Below are 25798 nucleotides of genomic sequence, written 5' to 3'. Positions count from 1 at the left end.
TGCGTCTCGATCCTACGTCATCACGTGATGTCCCCCCTTGTAATTGAAGATTGATTTAATTAAACTTTGCAAATAATTCTGACAAATAGGCAACACCATGCCTAGTGTTCTTGAGTTGAATACCGAATAAAGCACTTGAGTCTTCAAAAAGCTCTTAAAGGCATCTCAGGCAGTTTCCTTTTGTGAGCCATCTGACATCTGTGTGCAACAGCAAATGTTCAAACTGTTCATCATTCTCAGTACAACGCTTGAAATAGTTGAGTATGGGACTTGATTTTATTTACCACTGTGATAACACTTAATTTGTGCAGCCAATCACTTAGGTCTTTTGCAACAACATGTTGATTGTTAATTACACAATGAATGTTAAATATGTAAGGTACTGGTTTTTTCAAGAAAGTAATAACCCCAGGGTGGCATCCCATGGTGCCCCATCTGTTGCACAAGCAAGAATGTTAGTGAGTAGAATGACCCTCTCTTCGAAAATTTGATCAACAATTTGAAATACTGTTTCCCTCTCCTCTTTGTATCTGTGCAATATCCCCTTGCAAATAACTATTGAACCGTGTTTTCACCTTTTATAAAGCAAACATAACCAAGAAGCAAAGGTTTGCCTGGCAAAGTTGACTCATTCAATTGCAGAGCAAATTCTGTTGCCCTAAGTATGAAACATGAAGTGTCTTCTATATTCTCAGATATTTCGTCTATTTGTCTTTGAACAGAGTTGTCACTGAGTGGAGCAACTCACACAAAAGAAACTGGAGGAACTCGGCAGGCCAGGCAGCATCCATGGAAAAAAGCACAGTTGACGTTTCAGGCCGAAACCCTTCGACAGGACTGGAGGAAAAAAGCTGAGGAGTAGATTTGAAGGTTTTCTCCAGTCCTGCCGAAGGGTTTCGTCCCGAAACGTTGACTGTGCTTTTTTCCAATAGATGCTGCCTGGCCTGCTGAGTTCCTCCAGCATTTTGCGTGTGTTGCTTGGATTTCCAGCATCTGCAGATTTTGTCATGTTTGTTGCTGAGTGGATCGCTTTTATTATTTGGTCTGGTGACCATATTCAGAACTTCCCTTACTGCTGGCAGAAATAGTTCTTCAATTGTATAGGGCTTTCCGAATTTAGCAATGAGCAATGGAATGTTTTATGAAGTACACCAACCATCAGTATTTTGTTGTGAAGTGCTGGCAAACATGTTTTGAAGTGTTATGTGTTTCATGGTGACTGAAAATAAGCCACATTGTTGTTTATTTTTATCAGTGTATTCTCTTCAAATGTTCAAGGAGCCTAGATGGTTCCATTGCCTCATTTGAAAACAAACTTTTTCACACAACAGACACATTGGCTGCTGTTGGTTGCTTGGTGCTGGTATGAATCCTTATTTCAAATACTCCACACTAAACTGTGTACACTTTTTTTTGTTTGGTCTGCTTCTGCCAATTTTGTTTTGGACTGACCACGGTCAGTTGCCCATTGTTTAAGTCCAACCTCAAGTGCTATGATCAAGAAAAGGGAAAGTTATAACATCATCATAGCCCGGGCAAAACCTGACACTCTGCTTGAAGGTACATAAAGTGGGGTGTTGATATCTTGGTGGGGCCATCGCTAGAGAAATGTTGTCAAGACTATTCGAAAGGGCAGATTCTGAACCTTACCCCTTTGAGCTCTGTTAATTCACAGGAGTTGCATCACGGTGATTAGAGTATGGGAATTGCTCTAGCTAACTCTGTAGTAAATGGCAATAATGGGCAGGCCAGGCCCAGAAATAGCATGATTTCTTCAGTCCAGATTTCTCTTGGTGTGCCAAATACAGAAGTGTCACATTGCTTTTCAGCATCAAAATTGTGCCTTGAGCAAAGTCTGAGAGAACGGTGGGTTAGCAAGAGATGAAGTGATTACATAATCATTGTATTCAAATATGAGACACTGAGGATCAGATGCATATAATAAGTAATTCATTTCTTAAATTAAGCCTATAAATCCCTCAGCTGGACCCCTTGCTACCGAGCAGCCCTCACCGCCACCCCTTTTTTCCTTTATCGCTCCCTTACAAATTCCCACTGGGGGGGGGAGTGGCATTGGGCAATATTGCCCACTTTGGGAACCTCTGATTTTGAGGGATTTGAGCCAAACACAGTCAACTTGCACCAGCTCAGGGATACAACATGGTCAGCACGGGTAAGTTGAGTCAAGACTCTGAGGCATTTGTATGTACAGAAATTGTATGTGCTCTTTAGTGTATGTAATCTTTCCTGCAATACTCATAGGATCCAGGAAATTAGAATATCAGAGTACACCCTGTTCTACTAATAAGACAGTTTAATTATCTTAATTCTGGTAATATGCAAGTATTATTATCAGAGTTAACATAGTTAAATTGTTGATGGTAGATAGATGATATCGCTGATCTGCTGCAGCTGTTAAGTTATTGTATTATATTAACAGGTAGACCAATACAGTACAGGAACAGCCCCTTTGGCCACGCTATTTCTGTGCTAACCATGATGCTAATCCAAACTAATCCCATTTTCCTACACATGGTCTGTAACCCTCCATCTCTTTCATCTTCACGTGCCTGCCAAAATGGCTCTTTGTTGTTTAAGAGGCATTTACTTTGTTCAGTTTAAAATTGTTTCCCTCCTTTTTAAGTGAACCATTTACTTGCAGAGACAAGAAAGTTTAAAAAAAAATCTGGATCAAGAATTTGTCTTTAGTAAGGTAATAAATTATTTAATGTATCTAGTTTTGAAGAGGAAATTGTTTCATGTTAACTTAATTACACTAGAATAGAATCTTCATCCTACTGTGTTCACAAATCACAATGGCAAGGGGAAAAATAACAAAAATTTTAAAACATTTAAACTTTCTGGCATTTGAACCCAGGAAGTGCAACTGTGAAATATTGAACTCCTAGTTGTAAAATGGTCGGTTTTGAACTCCCGTCCCATGATCCTTTCCCTTCTCCAGCTCTGTATCATTTTCGCCAATCACCTTTCCAGCTCTTAGCTTCATCCCACCCCCTCCGGTCTTCTATCATTTCGCATTTCCCCCTCCCCCCACTACTTTCAAATCTCTTACAATCTTTCCTTTCGGTTAGTCCTGACGAAGGGTCTCGGCCCGAAACGTCGACAGCGCTTCTCCCTATAGATGCTGCCTGGCCTGTTGTGTTCTACCAGCATTTTGTGTGTGTTGTGGTTTTGAACTTTGTCAGTTTTAATAGTATTGTTTGGGCCAGTTCCTGGTTGAATTTGCTATTGATGCACCTGACAATAGAGAGTATTCAGGTGAAACTTATTTTGGCTGAAATGCAAGAAATAACTGGCTACCTGGGCATCAGCTGGAAAAGATTTAATGTCAAGATAGCTAGGCAATTATTACATTTACAACAGAGAGCAGTTTCACTTGCATAATACAAGTATTAAATGCAGTGGTATGAAAACAAAGAAATGCTTGGATCTTCTGTCTGGTATTTAACAGTATTTCTAGTGCGTAGAAGTCAAAAGTAGAAGAGTTTAACAGGGCAGATTTCTAAGGAAATTTTCAGCAATATAAAACCAGATTTTTCCAGTCCTAGATGAAAATTAGTGTTGATCACAGTAACAACAAAAAGTATTTAAAGGAACTTTGAAATATTAATTCGAAACTTGCTCTGATTTTTAAAGTGCTCTCTTTACAGAGCTGGTTGTGAGAAGAGCAATTTCAATATTCGTAGAGACACAAATCTGCACTTTCATGATTATCTATACTTATGAGCATGTCAAAGTCGACTCCAGATAAAATTGTTGTTAATATTTAACCTTTGTCTGATATTGAAGCACTGTTGCAAGGCCTCATGTGACTCACTACATTTTTTTCACTTTCTTTCTTGATGGATGCCTGAGTTCATGCTGTTGAATTTCTGAAACACATGAATGTAATCAAGCATTTAAATTGCCCTTTGTTACATTAGTTGGGAAAATATTTATGGACAGACAGAGGTGACTTGTATTGATGTTGATCAGAAAGATGGCAATTTAAGCATTTCTTCAGAGGTTGAAAAAATATAACACCAGATCTCCCAAGGGTTTCCTATTTTGGGGGAATCTAGGGCACAGCCTCAGAATAGAAGGGCATCTGTATAAAACAGAGATGAGGAAGTATTTCTTTAACCAGAGGGTGGTGAATCTGGAATTTATTGCCACAAACAGCTATGGAGGCCAAGTCACTAGTTTTATTTAAAGTGGAGATTGATGAGCTGTTGATTAATAAGGATGTCAAAGGTTATGGGCAGAAGGCAGGAGAATGGGGTTGAGATGGATAATAAATGAAATAGCAGAGCAGACTTGATGGGCTGAATGGCCTAATTCTGCTTCTGTGACTTATGGTCTAAGATACAAAAGTTTTTTGCAAGATGTATGGTGAATTACTTCAGCTGTAATGAGATGGTAACAGCAGGTATCTCAGAAGATTGGTCAGAGAAAAAAAAGGTTGTTAGAAACTATGCAGTGAAGCAGAGTTCATAGTTTTATAAATGAATTTGAAAATACTCTAAAGGAATTCTAAAGTGTAAGGAAAGTGGGAATGAGCCAATAAATAAGCAACTTATCTACTACTACTACGTCAACTCAGGCCTAGGGGGCCGGCATCAGGCACAATGATGGACTCTCCACTCCTCCCTCTCCCTCATCAGTGTGTTCAGTTCATCTACATTAGCTGTGCCGCTATCTTCTAGGAGCGTGTTGACCATAGTCTTGGGAGGGCGCCCAGGGTTCATCCTCCCTTGCTTGGGCTCCCATGTGATAGCTGGCAGGCAGCTCAGGGTGGCATAGACAGTGCCCTGCTAGTTGCAGTCTTCTCGCCTCGATTTTAGTAGTGAGCATTGGTAGGTCGTCATAGAGCTTGACGTTCGTCATGTGCTGTTGCCAACTCATGTCAAGAGCCATCTGGAGCATTCGTGTATAGCAACCATCTAGTGACTTTCTCATGGTCTTGGTGAGTGTCTACATCTCGCATCCATACGTGAGAATGGACTCTGTGACTGGTATGAAGATCCTCTTTTTGAGCCCTCTGGTCAGGTTTGACCTCCAGATTTCCTCCATGTCATTCATAGCCCTCCACGTCCATATCTTTATGTCCTTCTCTGAACTCATCATTCTTGACCTGAGGTACTTGAAGTCTAAGACTTTCTTAATGGTATAATTCTTTACGGTCTTGAGAGTACCTTCGTCACATTTGATGCCATGTACACTGTCTTTTTAGCATTTAGGTGAAGTCCAACTTTATTGCATTCAATTTCCACTTTTGTCAATAGCTGCTGTGCTTCCTCCATCTGGTCAGAGAGCAGGACTATGTCATCTGCAAAATTGAGATCTGTGAGCATAACTGGTCTGACCCTTTTGGTTCGTCCTGGTTTTATGGTAAAACCAAGCTTGTCGTGGTCTTTGGTAGCTTGACGTAGAGCGTAATCAAGGACGATTATAACTTATCAGTAACCTATAAATAAGTATGTAATGAAAAGCAGGCATCCTTTTTACTTGTTAATTGAGTAAATTGGTTAGGATCAGAAACAAGAGAAAATGTGCAGATGCTAGAAATCCAAGATGAATCTGAGTGAGAAAGGCCTCCCCCCTCCCCCCCCCCACTTTCTCACTCGAACTCATCATCTTTCTTTTCCAGTCCTGATGAAGGGTCTCGAACCAAAATGTCGAGTGTTTACTCTTTTCCATAGATGCTGCCTAGCCTGTTGAGTTCCTCCAGCATTTTGTGTGTGCTGATTAGGATCAGAATTAGATTTATTATCACTGACTTGTATGACATGAAATTTGTTGTTTTATCACAGCAGTACAGTGCAGGTCATTAAAAAAATTACCATAAATTACAAAAATAAATAGTGCTAAAAAGGGAAAATAACAAGGTAGTGTTTGTGGATTTATGGACCTTTCAGAAATCGGACAGAGGGGAAAAGGCTGTTTATGAATGGTGGAGTGTGGATATTCATACTTCTGGCCCTCTTCCCTAATGGTTTTGAACAGAAGAGGATGTGACTCAAACGGTGAAGGTTCTTGATGATGGACACTGCCTTCTTGAGGCACCAGCACTTGAGGATGTCCTCGATGATGGGGAAGGTTGTGCCTGTGATGGAGCTGAATGAGTATTCAACCTTTTGCAGCCACTTGTAATCCTGTGCATTAGAGCCTCCGGACCAGGCTGTGACACAGCCAGTCAGACTGTTTCCCACCGTACGTTTATAGATATACGGCTGTGCAAGGCTGTTGTATAATTCTTCATTATTTTCCATCCCAACCATCTACAATGTTTCACAATTGGTATCATATTCGTCCTATTATCCAATAGAAAAATATTGAATTTTTAGCATGAATTTTTAAATCTGATTCTTTAGTTTTACTGAGGTATTGATTTTAACAAATTTTATTACTGTGATGCTTTAGGCATATTATTTGTAAATTAATTATATTTAAATTATTAGTACAGAATGTGCTTTACAAATTTACTAGTTTCAAGTCGCATTATTGTTGTAAGTTGCATTTATTTTCAAGTTCCAGTTGATATAAATTATTGTATCTTGAATCTTGTGTTATTATTTATTCATATCAGTGGCACACCAAGACAGTTACCGTTGAATTGAATTTTTTGATCCAAGATCAGTGATTCTTTAGCTTTCCCCTTCCCATTTTGTTCACAATAAGTAAGGTTTCCTCCTTTTAGTTGGCGCCTGAGTCAACCCCAAAAAAAACCCATTGTATATGGCTTGATACTAAAGTTGAGCTTGTCAGATTGTAAGTATCCTCAGATGCCCTGCATCCCTTGTGTGTGTCTGCTCTCCTGAGAGGATGGAGTGGGGCATCTCTGTGAGAAGTTTGTATGTTCTCCCCATGAGTGAGCGAGTTTCTTCCAGGTGCTCCTGTTCCTTCCCACAGTACAAAGATGTACCTGGTTAATCAAGTCAAGTCAAGTCACTTTTTATTGTCATCTTGACCATAACAGTAAAAACGAGAAGTTTTTCACAACCATGGTGCTGCATGAAACAATACAAAAATTATACTGAGCTACATAAAAATAGCACAGAAAAAAGTACACTAGACTACAGACCTACCCAGGACTGCATAAAGTGCACAAAACAGTGCAGGCATTACAATAAATAATAAACATGACTCTGGGTATTGAGGAGTCTGATGGCTTCGGGGAAGAAACTGGTCGTGAGAAACATAGTCTGGTCATGAGAGCCCAAATGCTCCAGTGACTTTTCCCAGACGGCAGGAGGGAGAAGAGTTTGTATGAGGGGTGCATGGGGTCCTTCATAATGCTGTTTGCTTTGCGGATGCATCGTGTAGTGTAAATGTCTGTAATGGTGGGAAGAGAGACCCCGATGATCTTCTCAGCTGACCTCACTATTCGCTGCAGGGGCTTGCGATCCAAGATGGTGCAATTTCCGAACCAGGCAGTGATGCAGCTGCTCAGGATGCTCTCAATACAACCCCTGTAGAATGTGGTGAGGATGGGGGGAGTGGGAGATGGACTTTCCTTCAGCCTTCGCAGAAAGTAGAGACACTGCTGGGCTTTCTTTACTATGGAGCTGGTGTTGAGGGACCAGGTAAGATTCTCCGCCAGGTGAACTCCAAGAAATTTGGTGCTCTTAACAACCTCTACCGAGGAGCCGTCAATGTTCAGCGGAGAGTGGTTGGTCCGTGCCCTCCTGAAGTCAACAACTATCTCTTTTGTTTTGCTCGTATTCAGAGACAGGTTGTTGGCTCTGCACCAGTCCGTTAGCCGATGCACCTCCTCTCTGTATGATGACTCTTCGTTCTTGCTGATGAGACCCACCACGGTTGTGTCATCAGCGAACTTGATGATGTGATTCGAGCTGTGTGTTGCAGCACAGTCGTGGGTCAGCAGAGTGAACAGCCATTTTAAACTGTCATGTGATTAGGTTAGAGTTAAATAGATGGGCTACTGGGCGATGTGACTTATTGGGCTGGTTGGGCCTGTTCTGTGCTATGTCTCAAAATAAAGTAAAATAAAAATCTCATTGAGCAGCTAAAGGTTAGCCTGGGTAACTCTGTTCCTGGGTTGCTCGTGACCTAGTGTTTAGCTCTGATGAAGGAATTTAGCATTTTGATAAGTGTGCATGGTCGTGCCCATCCATTCCACAACCTATTGAAAGCCAAACTTACCTTGCCGCTATACTTCTGCTGATAAGGTGCAGACATTTCATGGGATTTAACTGGTATTAATCTTTTATTCATATTAAAATGTTGATTTCTCCATCACATTTAAATCCTATGGCCTATTAAAAGCATAGTAAGTTTCTCTGTTAAATTTGCAGTTTTAATAAGTAACTAAAGTTATGAGTGAATAATGGTTGTGTTTCTGGAGCCACATGAAATATTTGCTAGTTCTCTTAATTGGATGATATACAATGTTCTGTGAGGAAATTGAAATATTAATCAGTACATTATACTTTAGAAGTTCTTATTTGTGAATAGTGATTTTGTCTGGTTCATTGCCTACAGATGATAGTTCAATTCTGTTGTACTTCATTGTCGCATCCAGTGAGTCATATGACTGTCCCAACAGTTGTATTGAGGTCATCTTCAATTGTTCGAAGAACGGCATTCAGCTAACCAGTCAGAGCATAAGAGTTTTAGGGCTCAGTTGTAAATTAATTGTATAAATTTCAAAGCAGCGTTCAGAAAGAATAATTTTGAAATGATTATGCTGTGATAAATTCAATATTTAGATATGTTCATTCTTAGTTAGCATTCATAGGGTTAAATCATGAAGGAAGTAGAATATAGCTGCTGCCTATTTGACAGAATTTGTGTTGTTTACTTTCCCCTCCCCCATTCCATCATTACCTTCTGTGGTTCCCTTCTGCTCGGCATCTGTAGATGTAAGTGTTCGCAGATGTTAGTGAAATATTGACTGAATTACTGTATGTCCATTTTCTTCCAGATAAGGGAAGTGAATGTTGCGACTGCATTTGTGCCTTGCTGGGGAGAAACACTACTCCTGAACGAACAGAAAGAACCGAGTTAGAGGCAGTGCTTGTTGAGTGGAGCACTGCAGTCTGTGGAGATGAATTCCCAATCAATCTGAAACCAGGCCTACACACTACCTCCATATAGCATTAGGCCCGGTCGCATTGGGTTTGAGGCATTTTCAGTATTGAGAGCATAATGTCATCTGGCACACTCAGCCATTTGAGATATATCAGACTATTGGACTGCTGCCCAGAATATTGCTGCAATACATGTTACGATTGGCTGTTCCCTCTATCAAGCATAGTTTCACAAGGGAAGCCAACTCCTTTTTTTTAATCTGCAATAGCATGGCTGACTGCAGTATGCTGCCTTGTTAGTACTGCTTCCGTTCTCCTCTTAAGTACATGGAAAGTGATCGGCTGTATATATTATAATGTATGCTGTTTTAAATGGTGAAAGCTGTGTTACAGAAGCATGATTTTTGTTTTATTTTTGTTTTCCTCAACAGGTATGTCATAAAAAGTGCCTTTGCCGAAGTCTGTGTTACTTGGAACTGCTTGTAGGTCGGTTTGCTCTCGTGAGCCTTGCTTGCTGCCAATTAGACAAATGCCTGGCTTAACGTGCAACTGAAAACAGAAATTTCTTCTACATCTGTGGCTGCTGTTTCATCTTTAGCTGAACATTTCAACAAAAAAAAATTTGGATCAACAAACTACTGCAGGAAGAACAAGCCAACATATGGAGAGCTGAGTACGCTGAATACAGTAAAAGTCAATAACTGAAAGTGGCTCGAGCACGATTCATAAACAATCTACTGGTGTGATTGCATCGAAATAACTTTCAATTAAAAAGCAATAAAGTGTGTCAGCAGAAATAAATTTTCAACAATCATACTGGAAAAAGAAGGGGTTAAATCACAAACTGAAGGCCACAACTCAACCAGTGACTGATCGGCTACTTGCTTACTTGACTGTTTTGATGTTGACTAATTCATGGCAAACCAATTTTCGAGCAGCATTTTATGAAGTAATTTTTTGGTTAATGACCAGTAAGAAACATTTTATATATTGAAAGAGATAACTTTTTTTTTTGTTTTTAGTTCTTTTGGCTGCTGCATTTCCCTCAGAATCCTAACGCGAAGCTGTTCTAAAACACGTTAAAACACTTCAATTTATTATGGCTGTAAACGTTACTCCAGTACGTGACACAAAATGGCTGACATTAGAAGTGTGCAGACAGTTTCAGAGAGGGACATGCTCACGTTCAGACCAGGAATGCAAGTTTGCACATCCACCAAAAAGCTGTCAAGTTGAAAACGGACGAGTTATTGCATGCTTTGATTCCCTCAAGGTAAGGCATTTTTACTTCAAGCATTTCAATGGTGCGGTTTCTAATTTTGTTTGGCATGTTGTCCATTGATCTGGTTTGGAGACTTGGGAGATTATAACCATATTTTATTCCTGTGAATGTTTATCTGAATTTGACAAGTTAAATTGTATATTGAACCTTAGCACTGAAAAGAGATTTTTATCTACTTTAGTATATCACAGTATTTGTTTAAAATTCTTGTGAACAATTATTTTCCAATAGCCAACTCTTAAAGTCCAGCTATTTCATAGAGATGTAAAAGTTCTAAAATATTATCAGCCTTAAAAAGCTGCTAAAAGCCTCTTTCCAAATATCCTTCCTAACAATACCGTTTGTCTTCAGCCGATACCTAAAGTCCGTCTCTTCATGTTTCTTTAACCAGAAATCTACCTTACCTGTCGCAGAAAAATTCTCTCTTATGACATCTTTAACTTTATCTCAACAAAATGACCATTACTTTCTTATCTTGATTCCCTTTCCTTATTCTACTGCTCTTAACACTGAATGAGGGAAAAGTTCCCACAGAATTTCTTTTAACTCCCAGTGCTTTCCTCCCACTACACTCAATGCTTTTAATAGTTTCTTCCTCTTCTGCCATCAGATCTCCAAATAGTCCATGAACTCTACTGTGCTCTTCCTCTTCTCCCTGTTTTGTGTTCTCTATTTTTTATTATAACTTTAATTTTTATGTCTTGCTCTTTACTGCAGCCACAAAACAACAAATTTCACAACGTGTTAGTGATAAAGACATTTTTGAATTTGCCGTTCTGACATCTGACTGTGACACCTTTCATTTAAACAATCACAATTCTGTTCATAGTGCTGCTGCAGTGTACCTATCACTCCTTTAATCAGAACTGAATGAGTGTTACTGATTGTCATTATTTTCCAAATTTAGTGCTCCTATATCATATTTTGGCAAAGCTCAGTGCTTACTATCAAAGTTACTGCTCAGGTGTCACCTTGAGCAACAAAGGCACCTCTTTTTTCCACAGCCAATGCACACAAAATTTCCAAGAGAGTCTGCAGTCTCTCTTGTGTCTCCTATTTCCCCGCAACCAACTACTTCCCTCTACATTCTTCATTGTGATGTTCAGTGGTGGAGAGTTCATGGAGTATTTTTACCTTGTGGTGTTGTGTAGCCTCCTTCCATCTTTCTCTCACAGCTGTTCCACTTCATTGTTGTCGTACTTTTTCCCTTGGTGACCTTCCTGTCCTGCATGTACCATCCCTTTGAAGGTACCTCCTGCTGTGCAGTTTTCCTCCCTGGCAGAGTCATCTTCTGTCTCCCCCTGCCAATTTCAGTGATGTCAATTATTCCAGTGCTTCTAAGCATGACCCTCTTTCCTGTTAATACAGTTATTGTTTCTTTACTCAAAGAATTTCCATCCTTGTCTCAGTACTGTAGGTCCTACTTCTGCTCTAAATTACCATTTTGCTGTAGGTGAGTAGCATTCTTTACGACAGTAGCTGCAATATCTGCCCATCACTTTTCTCGGAGCCTTTGATTTTGTACATGGTCGTCACTTCTAACTACCTGAGGGGTAACAAGCAGATCATTAGCACTTCTCTTCTCCTTTTCAATATCCCAAGATTATTGGAATTGGTTTATTATAGTGACGTACTGAGATGCAATGAAGGATTTGTTTTGTATACTTTCTATATATTAGTTTTTTTATTAGTTTTTCAAAACATTTTACAAATTAAAAACCCCAAATCCCAATGAGGAACATTAATACAGTGCAAAATTAAGCATACAATAACAATATGCTACAAAGGAAGAGAATTAACAAAAAAGCACCTAAATTAAAGACAAGTAAGCTTAGTACCCTCCCCAAGCCCCACAACACAAGAAAAAACAACTCCAGACCAACCGCAACTCAATATAGAGAGTATAAGTCAGAACAGTCAAACTCCCAGACTGTGAATACACTTAGCAACAGAGGATAATAATGCCTACTACCAGAAAAAAAAAGGGAGCTGAAAGCAAGGAACTGAAAAGAAGAAGAAAAAAAACAGAACCCCTGGTCAAGAGGAAGGTTATGAAAGTACTCGATAAAAGGTCCCCAGACCTTATGGAACTTTAGATCCGAATTCAGAACTGAATAATGAATTTTTTCGAGGTCCAAGCAGGCCATAATGTCGTTAAGCCATTGCGCATGAGTGGGCGGGGCAACATCTCTCCATCTAAGGAGGATCAAGCGTCTCGCCAGGAGAGAGGCAAAGGATAGTATTCGGCATTGGTCGGACCCAGACATAAATCTGTCTCGCCCCAAAAACCGAACAGAGCAATTAAGGGGTTTGGTTCTAGGCGCTGATTCAGAATACACGATAACGTAGTGAAGACATCTTTCCAGAATTTCTCCAAACTAGGACAGAACCAGTACATATGGATGAGAGAGGCCACGCCCCTCTTGCATTTATCACAGAGCGGACTAATGCTAGGGTAGAATCGAGATAGTTTAGATTTAGACATATGGGCTCTATGAACAATCTTAAACTGTAAAAGGCAATGGCGAGCATAAAGAGAGGTTGAGTTAACCGATTTGAGAACTGAGTCCCAGCTCTCCTCGGATAAGGAGATATTTAAATCCTGCGCCCAGGCCATTTTAATTTTATCCACAGGGGCCCGTCGTAAGGCTGCTAGTTTATCTCGGATAATTGATATTAAACCTTTACCTAGTGGATTGATGGAAAGAAATAGGTCCATAGCATTTTTCGCAGGCATTTCAGGAAAGTTAGGAATTAAAGGAGCAATAAAGTGTCGGATTTGGAGTTATCTGAAAAAATGAGCGTTAGGTAGAATGAACTTAACAGAGAGCTGCTGAAAAGAGGCGAAGCGATTATCAATGAAAAGATCTTCAAAATGTCTAATGCCCTTCCTATACCAAACATGGAATGCTGAATCGTACGTAGTAGGTAAAAAAAGGTGATTATGTGCGACAGGGCTGGAAACGGAGAACCCCTGGAAGCCATAGCATTTCCTGAACTGAGCCCATATACGCAAAGTGTGTCTAACCAGAGGATTAGCTATTGATCTGGGCAGACTACTAGGGAGTACAGAGCCAATAAGTGCAGAGATAGATAATTCTTTAGTGGAGCTCAACTCCATTGCCACCCAGTTAGGGCACACAGGTTGGCCGTGGAAGAAAGACCAAAAGGTAGCACAACGTATATTAGCTGCCCAATAATATAAACGAAAGTTAGGTAAAGCCATGCCACCCTCTTTTTTAGATTTTTGGAGATGTATTTTATTAATTCTAGAATGCTTATTCTGCCACAAATATGACAAAATAATAGAGTCTAAGGAATCAAAAAAAGATTTAGGAATAAAAATTGGGATAGATTGAAATAAGTATAAAAATTTGGGGAGAACATACATTTTAACAACATTAATACGACCTACCAAAGACATAGATAGAGGTGACCATTGTACCAGATTCTGTTTTATAGCATATGAAAGATTGGCAAAGTTTTCACGAAAGAGATCTTTAAACTTCCTTGTGACTGTAATTCCAAGATAAGTAAATTGATTATGGACTACTTTAAAAGGGAGATCACGAAATGTTAGTTCTTGTGCTTCTTTATTGATTGGGAAAAGTTCACTCTTATGTAAATTAAGTTTATAGCCAGAGATCTGGCTAAACTGGTCAAGAAGTGAAAACATTAGAGGTAAGGACGTAGACGGATTTGAGAGAAAGAGTAATAAGTCATCAGCATAGAGAGAAACTTTATGCTCAACACCCCCTCTCCAAATCCCGGTCAATTCAGGACAGTTTCGAAATGCTATCGCCAGAGGTTCTATAGCCAAATCAAAGAGAAAGGGACTTAAGGGGCATCCCTGACGGGTGCCACGTTTGAGATTAAATACTTGGGATTTCTGAAAATTAGTTAAAACAGAAGCAGTAGGACACAGGTACAGCAATTGGATCCAGGAGATGAAACTTTGGCCGAGGTCAAATTTTTCTAAGACTGCAAAAAGGTAATTCCACTCTATACGGTCAAATGCTTTCTCTGCATCGAGGGAAATAACACATTCAGGAATCCCAGTTGGAGGTGAGTATAAGATATTGAATAAACGCCGGATGTTAAAAAAAGGGAGACGGTTTTTAATAAAGCCTGTTTGGTCATCAGAGATAATGGAGGGAATAACGGTTTCTAGTCTATGAGCCAAAACTTTAGCTAAGATCTTTACATCAACATTGAGCAGAGAGATCGGCCTATACGAGGAACACTCTGTTGGGTGTTTGCCCTTTTTTAAAAGAAGAATAATAGATGTCTCATTGAAAGAGGGTGGCAATTTGCCGTAATTAAACGAGTCAGATAATACTGAAAGTAACTGAGGAGAAAGAAGTGAAGAGAATGATTTATAAAATTCTACAGGGAACCCATCAGGTCCAGGAGATTTCCCTGAGGACAGTGCAGAAATTGCAAAAGATATTTCTTCTGATGATATAGGCACATTGAGTTTGGCTTTGAAATCAGATGAAAGTGAGGGAATATTCAGATTCTGTAAAAATTGATCAACAGAGATATTGTCATTCAGAGATTCAGAGGAATAAAGCCGAGAATAGAAATTTTTAAATGCGTCATTAATTTCTAAATGATCCGATGTAAAGTCTCCGTTCTCCTTCCGGATCTTTGTAATATGTTGTTTGGCTTTGGAACGCCTCAGCTGATTGGCTAGGAGTTTACCAGACTTATCCCCATGAATGTAAAAGCGACTCTTGCTTTCGAGAAGTTGGCGTTCGATAGGTTGGGTGGACAGAAGGTTAAATTTAGTTTGGAGTTCAACGCGCTTCTTGTATAATTGTTTTGTATACTTTCTTAGAGATCAGTTCACACACAGTGCACTGAGATAGAACATGTTAAAACAAAAGCAATGCATGATAAAGTGTAACATCTATGGAGAAAGTGCACTGCAGGTAAACAGTAAGGTGCCATATCAGATAGTAGATTGTGGGGGTCAAGAATCCATTTTATTGTGCTTGTGAACCATCTAATAGTTGTATAACAGCAGGGTGGAGCACTCAGAGAAGCATGCTTCAGGCTTTTATAACATCTGACCAATACAAGAGGGAAGAAGGGAGAATGTCTGCAGTGGGTGGGGTCTTTGATTATGCTGGCTGGTTTACTGAGGCAGCAAGAATTATGGAGTGCATGGAGGGGAAGCTGGTTTCCATTATCTGCTGAGCTGTGTCCGCAACTCTGCAGTTTCTTGAAGTCACGTACCAAACAGTTGCTGTACAAAGCCACTTTGCATCCAAATAGGAAGTTTTATATGGTGCATTGATAAAAATTGGTAAGGGTTGATGGAGAGATGCCAAATTGGTTTAGCCTCATAAGAAATAGAGGCATTGGTGATCTTTCTTGGCTATGCTGTCTACATAGTTAAAACAGGGTAGGCTGTTAGTGATGTTCACTAATACTGATGAGTGATTTGAACACCCATTTTTCCTCTCTTCCCTGATTTATGTGCTATTGTGGACATCTTCCACAGTTGTGAAGTCCAGTCAAAGCCAGTATACTGCTGACAGCAAATTGTACTTCTGCATCTGTTCCCTTCACCCATTTACCATTCCTGCACTATCTGACATCATCTTGGATGTCGAGGTTACTTCAGCAGAAAATCAAACAAATCAAACCCATGGCTTTTGATGCTATTTAGAGTCAAATTGAGTGGAAACAGGCCCTTGAATCCAACTCGTCCATGCTCACTAGATTATGTACCTGATGTAGTTCCTCCTGCCTGGGTTTAGCCGGTATCCCTATACAAACATCTACAATTGGTGGCAGAATATTTACTGACATTGGCCATGTGTATTTGGAATTCCCTCCCCAAACTCTGAACTACCACACCATTATCCTCTCCAATTCTTTTTATCAATAACTCCATTATCTTATACAAGTCATCAGTTATCCTATCATCCTGCTGCTAGTCTATGATATGTATTGAGAGGGACTAATTGTTTTCATGCCATTTTCAGTGGGTTGAGTGAGATTTAAAGGTGAGAATTTACTGAACTAATACAGGTGATATTTGATTCCCTGTGCTGAGTCGCAACAGTTTTGATGAGATAAATGAGGAATGAAGGTATAGGCAGGAGATACAGATCAGTGGGGCTGTGCTAGATCATGTTGCATAGGACACAAAATAGAACCTCATTTCTTCTTGACTCTGTGGGCAAACAAGGCTCGGCACAACGTCAGTGCATTCTTAATGTTCTTTGATTTTTGGTGCTTCTGGCTGGTGTAATGAACAAGAGGGTTACTATGGGAATAACACAGGTTTAAGTTTGTGGCTTTTGTAAGTATTTTTAAACCTAATATCCTTGATGTCAAATTCACCTTCTCTCTGTATTGTTATCCAGACCTGCAACCCTCCATGATAACTGCAGTTGCTGCTGTTCTGACCTGTTGAGCATTTCCAGATATAGATGCATCAGTGGAAATGTTGCCTCTGTCTCTTTCCTCCTTTAAGACGTTCCTTAAAACTTTGTTCACTGATTAAGCCCTTTGGCTAATTACCTGAATATCATCTTGGTGAATCTTCATGAATATTGCTCCTATAAAGTGCTAAAGAAGCACTAATAAATGTGTCAGTGTTTAAGTGACTTGAAGACCAAAACTCTTAAATTAGCAGTCTGTTAAACAGCTTATTTTTAGCTTGTGTATTTACCTGGGTTGTTATGAAGTAATTTTTACCCTTAGGCTCTTTAATGAGTCCAGAAGACCATAAGACATAGGAGCTTATTTAGGCCATTCAGCCCATCGAGTCTGCTCCATCATTCCATCATGGTTGATCTCGGATACTCAACCCCATACAGCTGCCTTCTCACCAATCCTTTGATGCCCTGACCGATCAGGAAACGATCAACTTCCACCTTAAGTATAACCACTGACTTGGCCTCCACCGCACTGTATGGCAGAGCATTCCACAGATTCACTACTCTCTGGTGAAAAAAAAATTCCTCCTTACCTTATTCTAAAGGGTCATGCTTCAATTTTGAGGCTGTGCCCTCTAGTTCTGGATACCCCCACCATAGGAAACATCCTCTCCAATTCTAGTCTAGTTCTTCCAACCTGTAGTCAGGGAAGTCCTGTTAGACTGTTTGAGGTAACATTTTTAAAATTCTTTCTTCCTTCTCTTCTAATATTTGTATTTTTGTGCACTTGTAATACTACTGTGACACTATAATTTCATTTTAGATCAATAATGTATCTATAAAGTGAACCCATCTTTGTTGCATCAAAAGTCTTTCAGTGTAACTCCTGTAATGTTATTACCTTAAATCATGGAAAGGATATCTGAGAAGAGTATGCTGTGAACAATATTTGACCTTGTGCCAAGGATTGCTGTTCACCTTTCATTAGCATTGTTTGATTTCAAAAAAGGATCCTTTTCCTTTCAGTTAGTCCTGACAAAGGGTCTCGGCCCGATACGTCGACAGTGCTTCTTCCTATAGATGCTGCCTGGCCTGCTGTGTTTCACCAGCATTTTGTGTGTGTTGTAACCAGTTATTCACCCAGTTATTCTTCACAGAACTCGATATGTAAACTCACTGTCACATTTGTCAATAATGCAGTAACTGACTTCAAACATATTCCATGCAAAATGCTTTGGATTAATTTTGAGGTGTTTTAAGGCACAAATGAATACAGCCTTAACCCTCCACCTTCCCTTTTTTCCTACGGTCCACTCTCCTCTCCTATCAGATGTTTTCTTCTCCAGCCCTTTACCTTCCCGACCCACCTGGCTTCACCTATCACCTTCTTTCTATCCTCCTTCCCCTCCCTCCACCTTTTTATTCTGACATCTTCCCCCTTCCTTTCCAGTCCTGCAGAAGGGTCTCGGCCCAAAACGTTGTCTGTTTATTCGTTTCCATAGATGCTGCCTGACCTGCTGAGTTCCTCTGATATATTGTGCGTGTTACTAATAAACAGTTTTCTATTTGTCTCGCTCTGATTTTGTGACCCCACCTTCTTGTGCACATCTTTTAATGATTTTACAAAGGAACAATATAGAAAATCAGTTTCAGGAACTGCTTCTTCCCCTCTGCCATTCGATCCCTAAATGGACATTGAACCCATGAACACTACCTCACTTTTTAATTCATTATTTCTATTTTGCACTATTTTAATCTATCTGTTTAATATACACACACTTACTATAATTTTTTTAACTTAATTATTTTTCTATATTATCATGTATTGCATTGAACTGCTGCTGCTAAGTTAACAAATTTCAGGACACCTGCCGTGATAATAAACCCGATTCTGATTCTGATCATGTGTCCAAATATGGTAAGTGGTAGTGGTTGGTCGTTCCACTCTATCTCAATGGAGTTGAACTCAGAGTCAGAGTATGGTCTGTAGTCACTTCAGTTCACGTTTTGTGCAGAAGATGAATTTCTGTTCCTTTTATGTCCTGAACTTGACTCTGTACCAAAGTAAAATTCGGTAGTAGGACTGCCCAGGTGAGAAATGGTAATGATGAAGAATCATTGCACTCATTCCAGCATGCTCAGTTCCCAGCCAGTAAATTGGGATTGACAATGTGATTCTAAGCCATTGTCCTAATTGTAAACTTCAGTGACGTATTCCACATCAGTAGCTTTAAAATTTTTGGTGTTATTATATCAGAGGATCCATCCTGGGATTACCACGTAAGTGCCATCACAAAGAAAGCACAACAGTGCCTCTACTTTCTTAGAAGTTTGTGTAGATCAGCATGCCATCTAAAACTTTTCACAAACTTAGATGGACTGTGGAGAGTATCTTTGCATCACAGCCTAGTATGGAAACACAATTGCCCAGTCCATCACGGGCAAAGCCATAAGACCATAAGATATAGGAGCAGAAGTAGGCCCATCAAGTCTGCTCCGCCATTCAATCATGGGCTGATCTAATTCTTCCAGTCATCCCCACTCCCCTGCCTTCTCCCCATACCCTTTGATGCCCTGGCTAATCAAGAACCTATCTATCTCGGCCTCAGATGCCCCCAGTGACTTGGTCTCCAGCCGCCCGTGGCAACAAATTCCACAGATTTGCCACCCTCTACCTAAATGGACATCCTTCAATCCTACATCTCTGTTCTAAATGGACATCCTTCAATCCTGAAGTTGTGCCCTCTTGTCCTAGACTCCTTTACCATGGGAAATAACTTTGCCATATTTAATCTGTTGAGGCCTTTTTTTACATTCAGAAAGTTTCTTTCTATGAGATCCCCCCTCATTCTCCTGAACTCCAGGGAATACAGCGCAAGAACTGCCAGACGTTCCTCATAAGATAACCCTTTCATTTCTGGAATCATTCTCGTGAATCTTCTCAGCAAATTAGCTGCTAGATTTCCCAACGCCAGTGATAACACACTACCTTCAGTTCTTTTGCTGTAAGCTGATTTAGGCTATTCTAATGTTGCAAAAGAGACTCCAAAAACGCAAGATTTTCTTTCTGCCTCTGGTTTTAGACACAACTGCTACCACCCCTCTCCCCATCATGGTGAAAGGGCTGCCATAACGCAATGCCATTTCGGCCATTTTTTAAAAAAATTGGAGCAGCTCTTGTGTAAACCATTTTCAGAGTTTTCTATTTCTGTTTAAGTTGGCTCACTGACCTAAATGGCCTGTTGTACAAAGACTTGTTGATTTCATCCATTGTTTACTGAAATGTGATCCAAGTAAAACATTTGTTGGCATGCTTTTTCCCAGATGATGCTTTTATTAATCCTTTTAACCAAAGTGCAGTGTGTACAGTGACTGGTTTACTGTTTAGTGTTTGGAAGAGCGAGGAATGCCTGCTGGATAGACTCTGCTGAAGTTATTTATTCATTTATATTTGCCGAGCTTTGCTTACTTAGAATGCAGTCCTAGATCTTCATCTAACTCTCTGTTTCTCATGGATTCTCTGGATCCTGGGATTTATAGGTAAATATTGACAAATTTTGTCCCTGTATATTCTTGACCTACTAAGTATAAACTGAACCAAAATATATTTTTAACATTGAAAATAGATGGGTTAAAATTTATCTTTAGTAAGAATTCTAAAAAGCTGATGTGAACAACTTAGCCTACCTCCTAGTATTGCAACTCACACCAAAGCAGGAGAATTTGCAAAGTAAATATGATACAGGAACTCAGGAGGGAAATTATTAAACTGAGGAACAAAAGTTTGGGTCAAGCAGAGGGAAGAGAAAAAATGAATGGGCCAGATCTTGCTGGTCAGTCTCCGCAAAATTCTTCCAATTCTCTGCAAGCATAAGTGAACCAAAGTCTGTGTCTTCTCCAGGCTAACATTCCCAGCACTGAGGCCCCAGTTACATGCAGTCTGCATCGTTGGGCAAGCCACATCATTCACATGCCTGACATCAGACTCATGAACCAGACAGTCTATTTTAAGCTCTGCCACCGGAAGAGTTTGACCAGACAGTCAGGAATAAAGATTGAAGGATGTGCTCAAAGCCTCCTCTGAAAATTTGCAGCAGCTTCACTGATGCTTGGGAATACCTGGACCTTAGATATTCAAACTGGAAAAGAAATATTCAGGATTGGGATCATCAGGAGCAGACCGTCTGTGAAAGAGCACATCACCTCTAAAACTGCAAGGCCTCTCTGCTGCTTCCTGTCCTACCACGGAAGATTTTCTGGATCCAGGCTGGTTTCCCCAGTCATTGCAGAACCACTGAACTGGAGTAGAAGCAAGTTGTCCTCAAACCCAAAGGACTGCCAAGGAATTGCGGCCAAAAGAATATGGCTCTTTGATTTTGATGGGTTTGGAGAGGCATTGGAAAACAGTGTCCATGTTGTTTAGGTATTCTTACAAATACTTATGTAGAATTCTGCAGCACACGAGGTTGTCACTCATACCATTACTGGCCCTTTGAAAGAGCAGTCCAATTATTAGTCTGTTTTGTCCTGCCTTATTCTACCTTAACAGTTATTCTTGCAAATGCTGACATTTTGACAATATTGCACATTATATCAGAATAAAGTAGAAATAAATTGCTCTTGGTTAGGAAACAATTATACAATCTGCACCCCCATCTGATATGGGGGGGTGGCTACTGCAGAGGATCAAAGTAAACTGTAGCAGAGAGTGGTAAAATTAGGCAGTTCCATCATGGGTACTAGCCTCCTTTGTATCCAAGGTATCTTCAAGGCATGGTGTCTCAGAAAGATGGCATCCATCATTAAGAATTCCCACCACCCAGGACATGCCCTCTTCTCACTGTTAACCATCAGTAATGAGGTACAGAAGCCTGAAGGCACATACTCAGCGATTCAGGAACAGCTTCTTCCCCTCTGCCATCCGATACCTAAATGGACATTGAACCCATGAACACTACCTTGTTACTTCTTTATTTCTGCTTTTGCACTCCTTATTTTAATTTGACTGTTTAATATACATATATACTTCCTGTAATTGTCTTTTATATTTATCATGTATTGTACTGCTGCTGCAAAGTTAACAAATTTCATGACATATGCCAGTGATATTAAACCTGATTCTGAAATAAAATGAACACATCACCCATGCAACTTCTATGTTCCATTAATATTAGATTGCTTTTCTATGACTGATCATTTGTTGAAGTATTTTAATAAGAAAGTTTGGAGAACCTCCTGACTCCTTACAGACAGTGGTTATCCCAGTATTCTTTGCAAAACCTGGAATATTTCCCAACTGTCATCTCTGTGTTTGTATAAGGAAACATGACAGCTAGTTTGAATGTAGTCAGGTACTGCACTGAGATAAATGACTGAAATGCAAATATCAGCAGGTGCTGCAAATTAGGGGAAAATATGAGCAATATTGGTTGGATAGGATCAGTGCAGAGAGCGTTTCAGATAAGTGAGTGGATGACCTTAATGTTGGATGAGATATGGTATAAATGTTGACCCGCATTCCCATCCCTGCTATTTAAATGTCATCTTTGGGATTATTAAGCTGATAGAAAAGAGCATTACTTTCAATGAAATTCTCCTAGTATGGCCTTGGAGTATTCATCAGGACTGTATTTTCTGTAATGGGGTCGAATCTATAAATTTGCGGCTCTTGAGAAAAAAAATATTATCTTGCCAGTTTGCTTGGCTCCTGTTTCTGTCCCATTTTCGACCATAAGATATAAGAGCAGAATTAGGCCATTTGGACCATCAAGTCTGCTTCACTATTCCATTAGGGCTGATTTGGAGTCATGGAACACTACAGCTCAGAAACAGGCCCTTCAGCCCATCTAGTCCATGCCAACCTATTAATCTGCAAGTCTCATCAACCTGCACCCAGACCATAGCCCTCTGTACCCCTCCCATCCATGTACCTCTCCAAATTTCTCCTGAATGTTAAAATCAAATCCACATCCACCACTTGCACTGGCAGCTCGTTCCACACTCTCACCACTGTCTGAATTATAGAAACATAGAAAACCCACAGCACAATACAGGCTCTTCAGCCCACAATGCTGTGCCAAACATGTACTTACCTCAGAAATTACCCAGGGTTACCCATAACCCTCTATTTTTCTAAGATCCATGTACCTATCTAGGAGTCTCTTAAAAGACCCCATTGTATCCACCTCCACCATTGTCGCCGGCAGCCCATTCCACGAACTCACCACTCTCTGCATAAAAAAATTTAACCCTGACATCTCTGTACCTGCTTCCAAGCACCTTAAAACTGTGCCCTCTTGTGTTAGCCATTTCAGCCCTAGGAAAAAGCCTCTGACTATCCACACGATCAATGCCTCTCATCATCTTGTACACCTCTATCAGGTCACCTCTCATCTTCTGTCGCTCCAAGGAGAAAAAGCCGAGTTCACTCAACCTATTCTCATAAGGCATGCTCCTTAATCCAGCAACATCCTTGTAAATCTCCTCTGCACCCTTTCTATAGTTTCCATATCCTTCCTGTAGCGAGGTGACCAGAACTGAGCACAGTACTCCAAGTGGGGTCTGACCAGGGTCCTATATAGCTGTAGCATTCCCTCATGTTCCCTTTATAGATTTTACCTATCACCCTTAATCCATGATCCCTGGTTGTAGTCTCACCTGACTTCAAATATCCCCTCATTCTCCTACACTCTTATGAAATAAATTTCTAACCTATTCAACCTTTTCCTATAACTCAAGTCCTCAAGTCCTTGAAGCATCCTTATAAAATTTATTATCAATCTCAACCCATTCTCCTGCCTTCTCCCTGTAACCTTTGACACCCATACTAACCTAGAACCTGTTAACCTCTGCTGTAAATATGCACAATAACTTGGCCTCCACACCTGTCTCTGCAATGTCTTCCACAGACTCACTTCCCTCTGGCTAAAGAAATTCCTTCTCATCTATGTTCTGAAGTGACATTTTTATATTCTGAGGCTGTGCCCTCTGGTCCTAGTCTCCCCATTAAAGCAAACATCCTCTCCACGTCCACTCAATCAAAGCCTTTAAATATACAATAGATTTCAGTGAGATCCCTTTCATTCTATTAAACTCCAGTGAGGACAGGCCCAGAGCCATTAAATGCTCCTCATGCATTAACCCTTTCATTCCCATTAATATGGCCATCCAGGTCTCTGCTACTCTAATTGTAGCTCAACAAGTCTTGTTCACCCTTGTATTTGTTGACCTTGGGTGGCTCTAGTCCAACAATGCATTTCTTAAAATGATTTCTTATCTCTTACTTTGTCCCTCCTTCTGTGATGCCTTTCAGTCTTACAGGAGTCAGTTCTCCATTCCTGTCCTCTCGTGAGTATCGCTGATTTTAAATCATTCCACCAAATTGAAGTTCAAGTTCAGTTTATTGTCATTCAACTGTACACATGTATACTGCCAATCAAAACAACATTCCTCTGGACCAAGGTACATATAGTTCACACTTATAACACGTAAAGTAATAATACCACAAATAAATTAACAAGTAATAAGATGCATTCATGTTACCTGCTTAAGAAGTAAACTGTATTACACTACTGACTCTGCATGCGTGAAAAAGCCTGGATGTTGGCGGGGAGTCTTATGGCCTAGGGGAAGAGAATGTTTCCTATCATAGCAGTTGTTATCTTAATGCTAAGATACCTCTTGCCTAATGGTAGAGGGTCAAAAAGAGGGTAGAGGGTTGGATGGATGGGAGGGATCATTGACAATGCTAAGGGTCCTGTGTACGCAGTGCTCCTGATAAATACCTCTGATGGTTGGAAGAGAGACCATTGATGTCTTTCTCTGCGTAAGTCACTTTACATGTCACCTATGGTTTGCGATAACTTACCATAAATCATTAAATGTAACTTGTTGAACATTTTAGTAGAAAACCAGTGGCGGTTGATTGGTGTTGCAGCAACAACCTTGCCCTCAACATCAGTAAGACCAAAGAGTTGATTGTGGACTGCAGAAAGGGGAGGACAAGGGAACATGAACCAATCCTCATAGAGTGGTCAGAAGTAGAGATTGTGAGCAATTTCAAGTTCCTGGGTGTCAAGCTCTCTGAGAATCTAACCTTGTCCCAACATATTGATGCAGTTATAAAGAAGATAAGACAGTGGTTATATTTCATATGGAGTTTTGAGGAGATTTGGTTTGTCACCTAAACACTTGAAAGCATTCTGACAAGCTGCATCACTGTCTGATATGGAGCTGGTGGGGGTTACTATACAGGATCAAAAGAAGCTACGTAAAGTTGAAAAATTAGTCAGCTTCATCTTGGGTTCTAGCCTCTGTGGTATCCAAGACATTTTCAAGAGCGGTGCCTTAGAAAGGCAGCGTCCATTATTAAGGACTCTCATCATCCATGAACCCATGAACATTACCTCACTTTTTTATTATTTCTGTTTTTGTACTATTTTTAACTATTAATATAGAATTGATTATATATATTTTTTCTATATTATCATGTATTAATTTGTATTGCTGCTGCTAAGTTAACAAATTTCATGCCATATGCCAGTGATATTAAACCTGATTCTGATGTGGAAAATTGGATTTGCCAAGAAATATATTTATTTGTTGCAATTCAAAGAATTTGCACTTTTGAATGTTAGATCAGTTCCTTTACTTTTAAAAATAATGGTGAATATGCTGCCCATCAGAAATGACACCAAATTAGTTGCCCTTGATGACTATATAAAATGAAAGGGATCTTTTTTCACAAAACAGGGCTACTGACTACTGGCTACTTTTGAAGAGCAACATCAAAGCCTTCTCTTAGCTAAAGATTGATGCTAAGCCAAAACTGCAGTGGTTAGCTTCATCTAGTTAAATTAATGAATATATACCTAAAGGTTAATAAATGTTCAAAATGAGAAATGTGCATGGAATTCCTTGTTCGATTTTGAAGAATGCTTGGAATGTTTGTCTGCCGCTACTGTTTTTCTTCAGGACCAGTGGTCTTAATTATCTCTGGAGCCTTTTGTCAATTGATTATTAAGCATTAACTGTTTGAGAGAGAATTCACCTTTTGATGAGAATAGTTT

General features: G+C 39.9%; 1 protein-coding gene across 14 annotated transcripts in view; it reads left to right on the top strand.

Annotated features, from left to right (window-relative positions):
• The window catches only part of mbnl2 (muscleblind-like splicing regulator 2), a 206770-nt gene that overhangs the window by 108841 nt on the left and 72131 nt on the right, over positions 1–25798 (top strand). For 12 of the 14 annotated variants that reach the window (XR_012096226.1, XM_073028495.1, XM_073028504.1 and 9 more), the window contains exon 2: positions 9485–10326. Coding sequence is in view for 13 of the 14 variants with exons in the window: in XM_073028495.1 (XP_072884596.1) it covers positions 10153–10326 (174 nt within the window). In the remaining variant the exon portion in view is untranslated. Of the gene's footprint in view, positions 1–8866; positions 8886–9242; positions 9349–9484; positions 10327–25798 lie in introns of those variants that run through there. The other 2 variants (XM_073028514.1, XM_073028485.1) reach the window with 2 other exon arrangements.

Source organism: Hemitrygon akajei, chromosome 2 (genome assembly GCF_048418815.1).
Source record: "Hemitrygon akajei chromosome 2, sHemAka1.3, whole genome shotgun sequence".
Lineage (NCBI taxonomy): Eukaryota > Metazoa > Chordata > Chondrichthyes > Myliobatiformes > Dasyatidae > Hemitrygon > Hemitrygon akajei.
The sequence above is the reverse complement of the archived record's forward strand: the minus strand, read 5'-3'. Positions and strand labels throughout refer to the sequence as shown.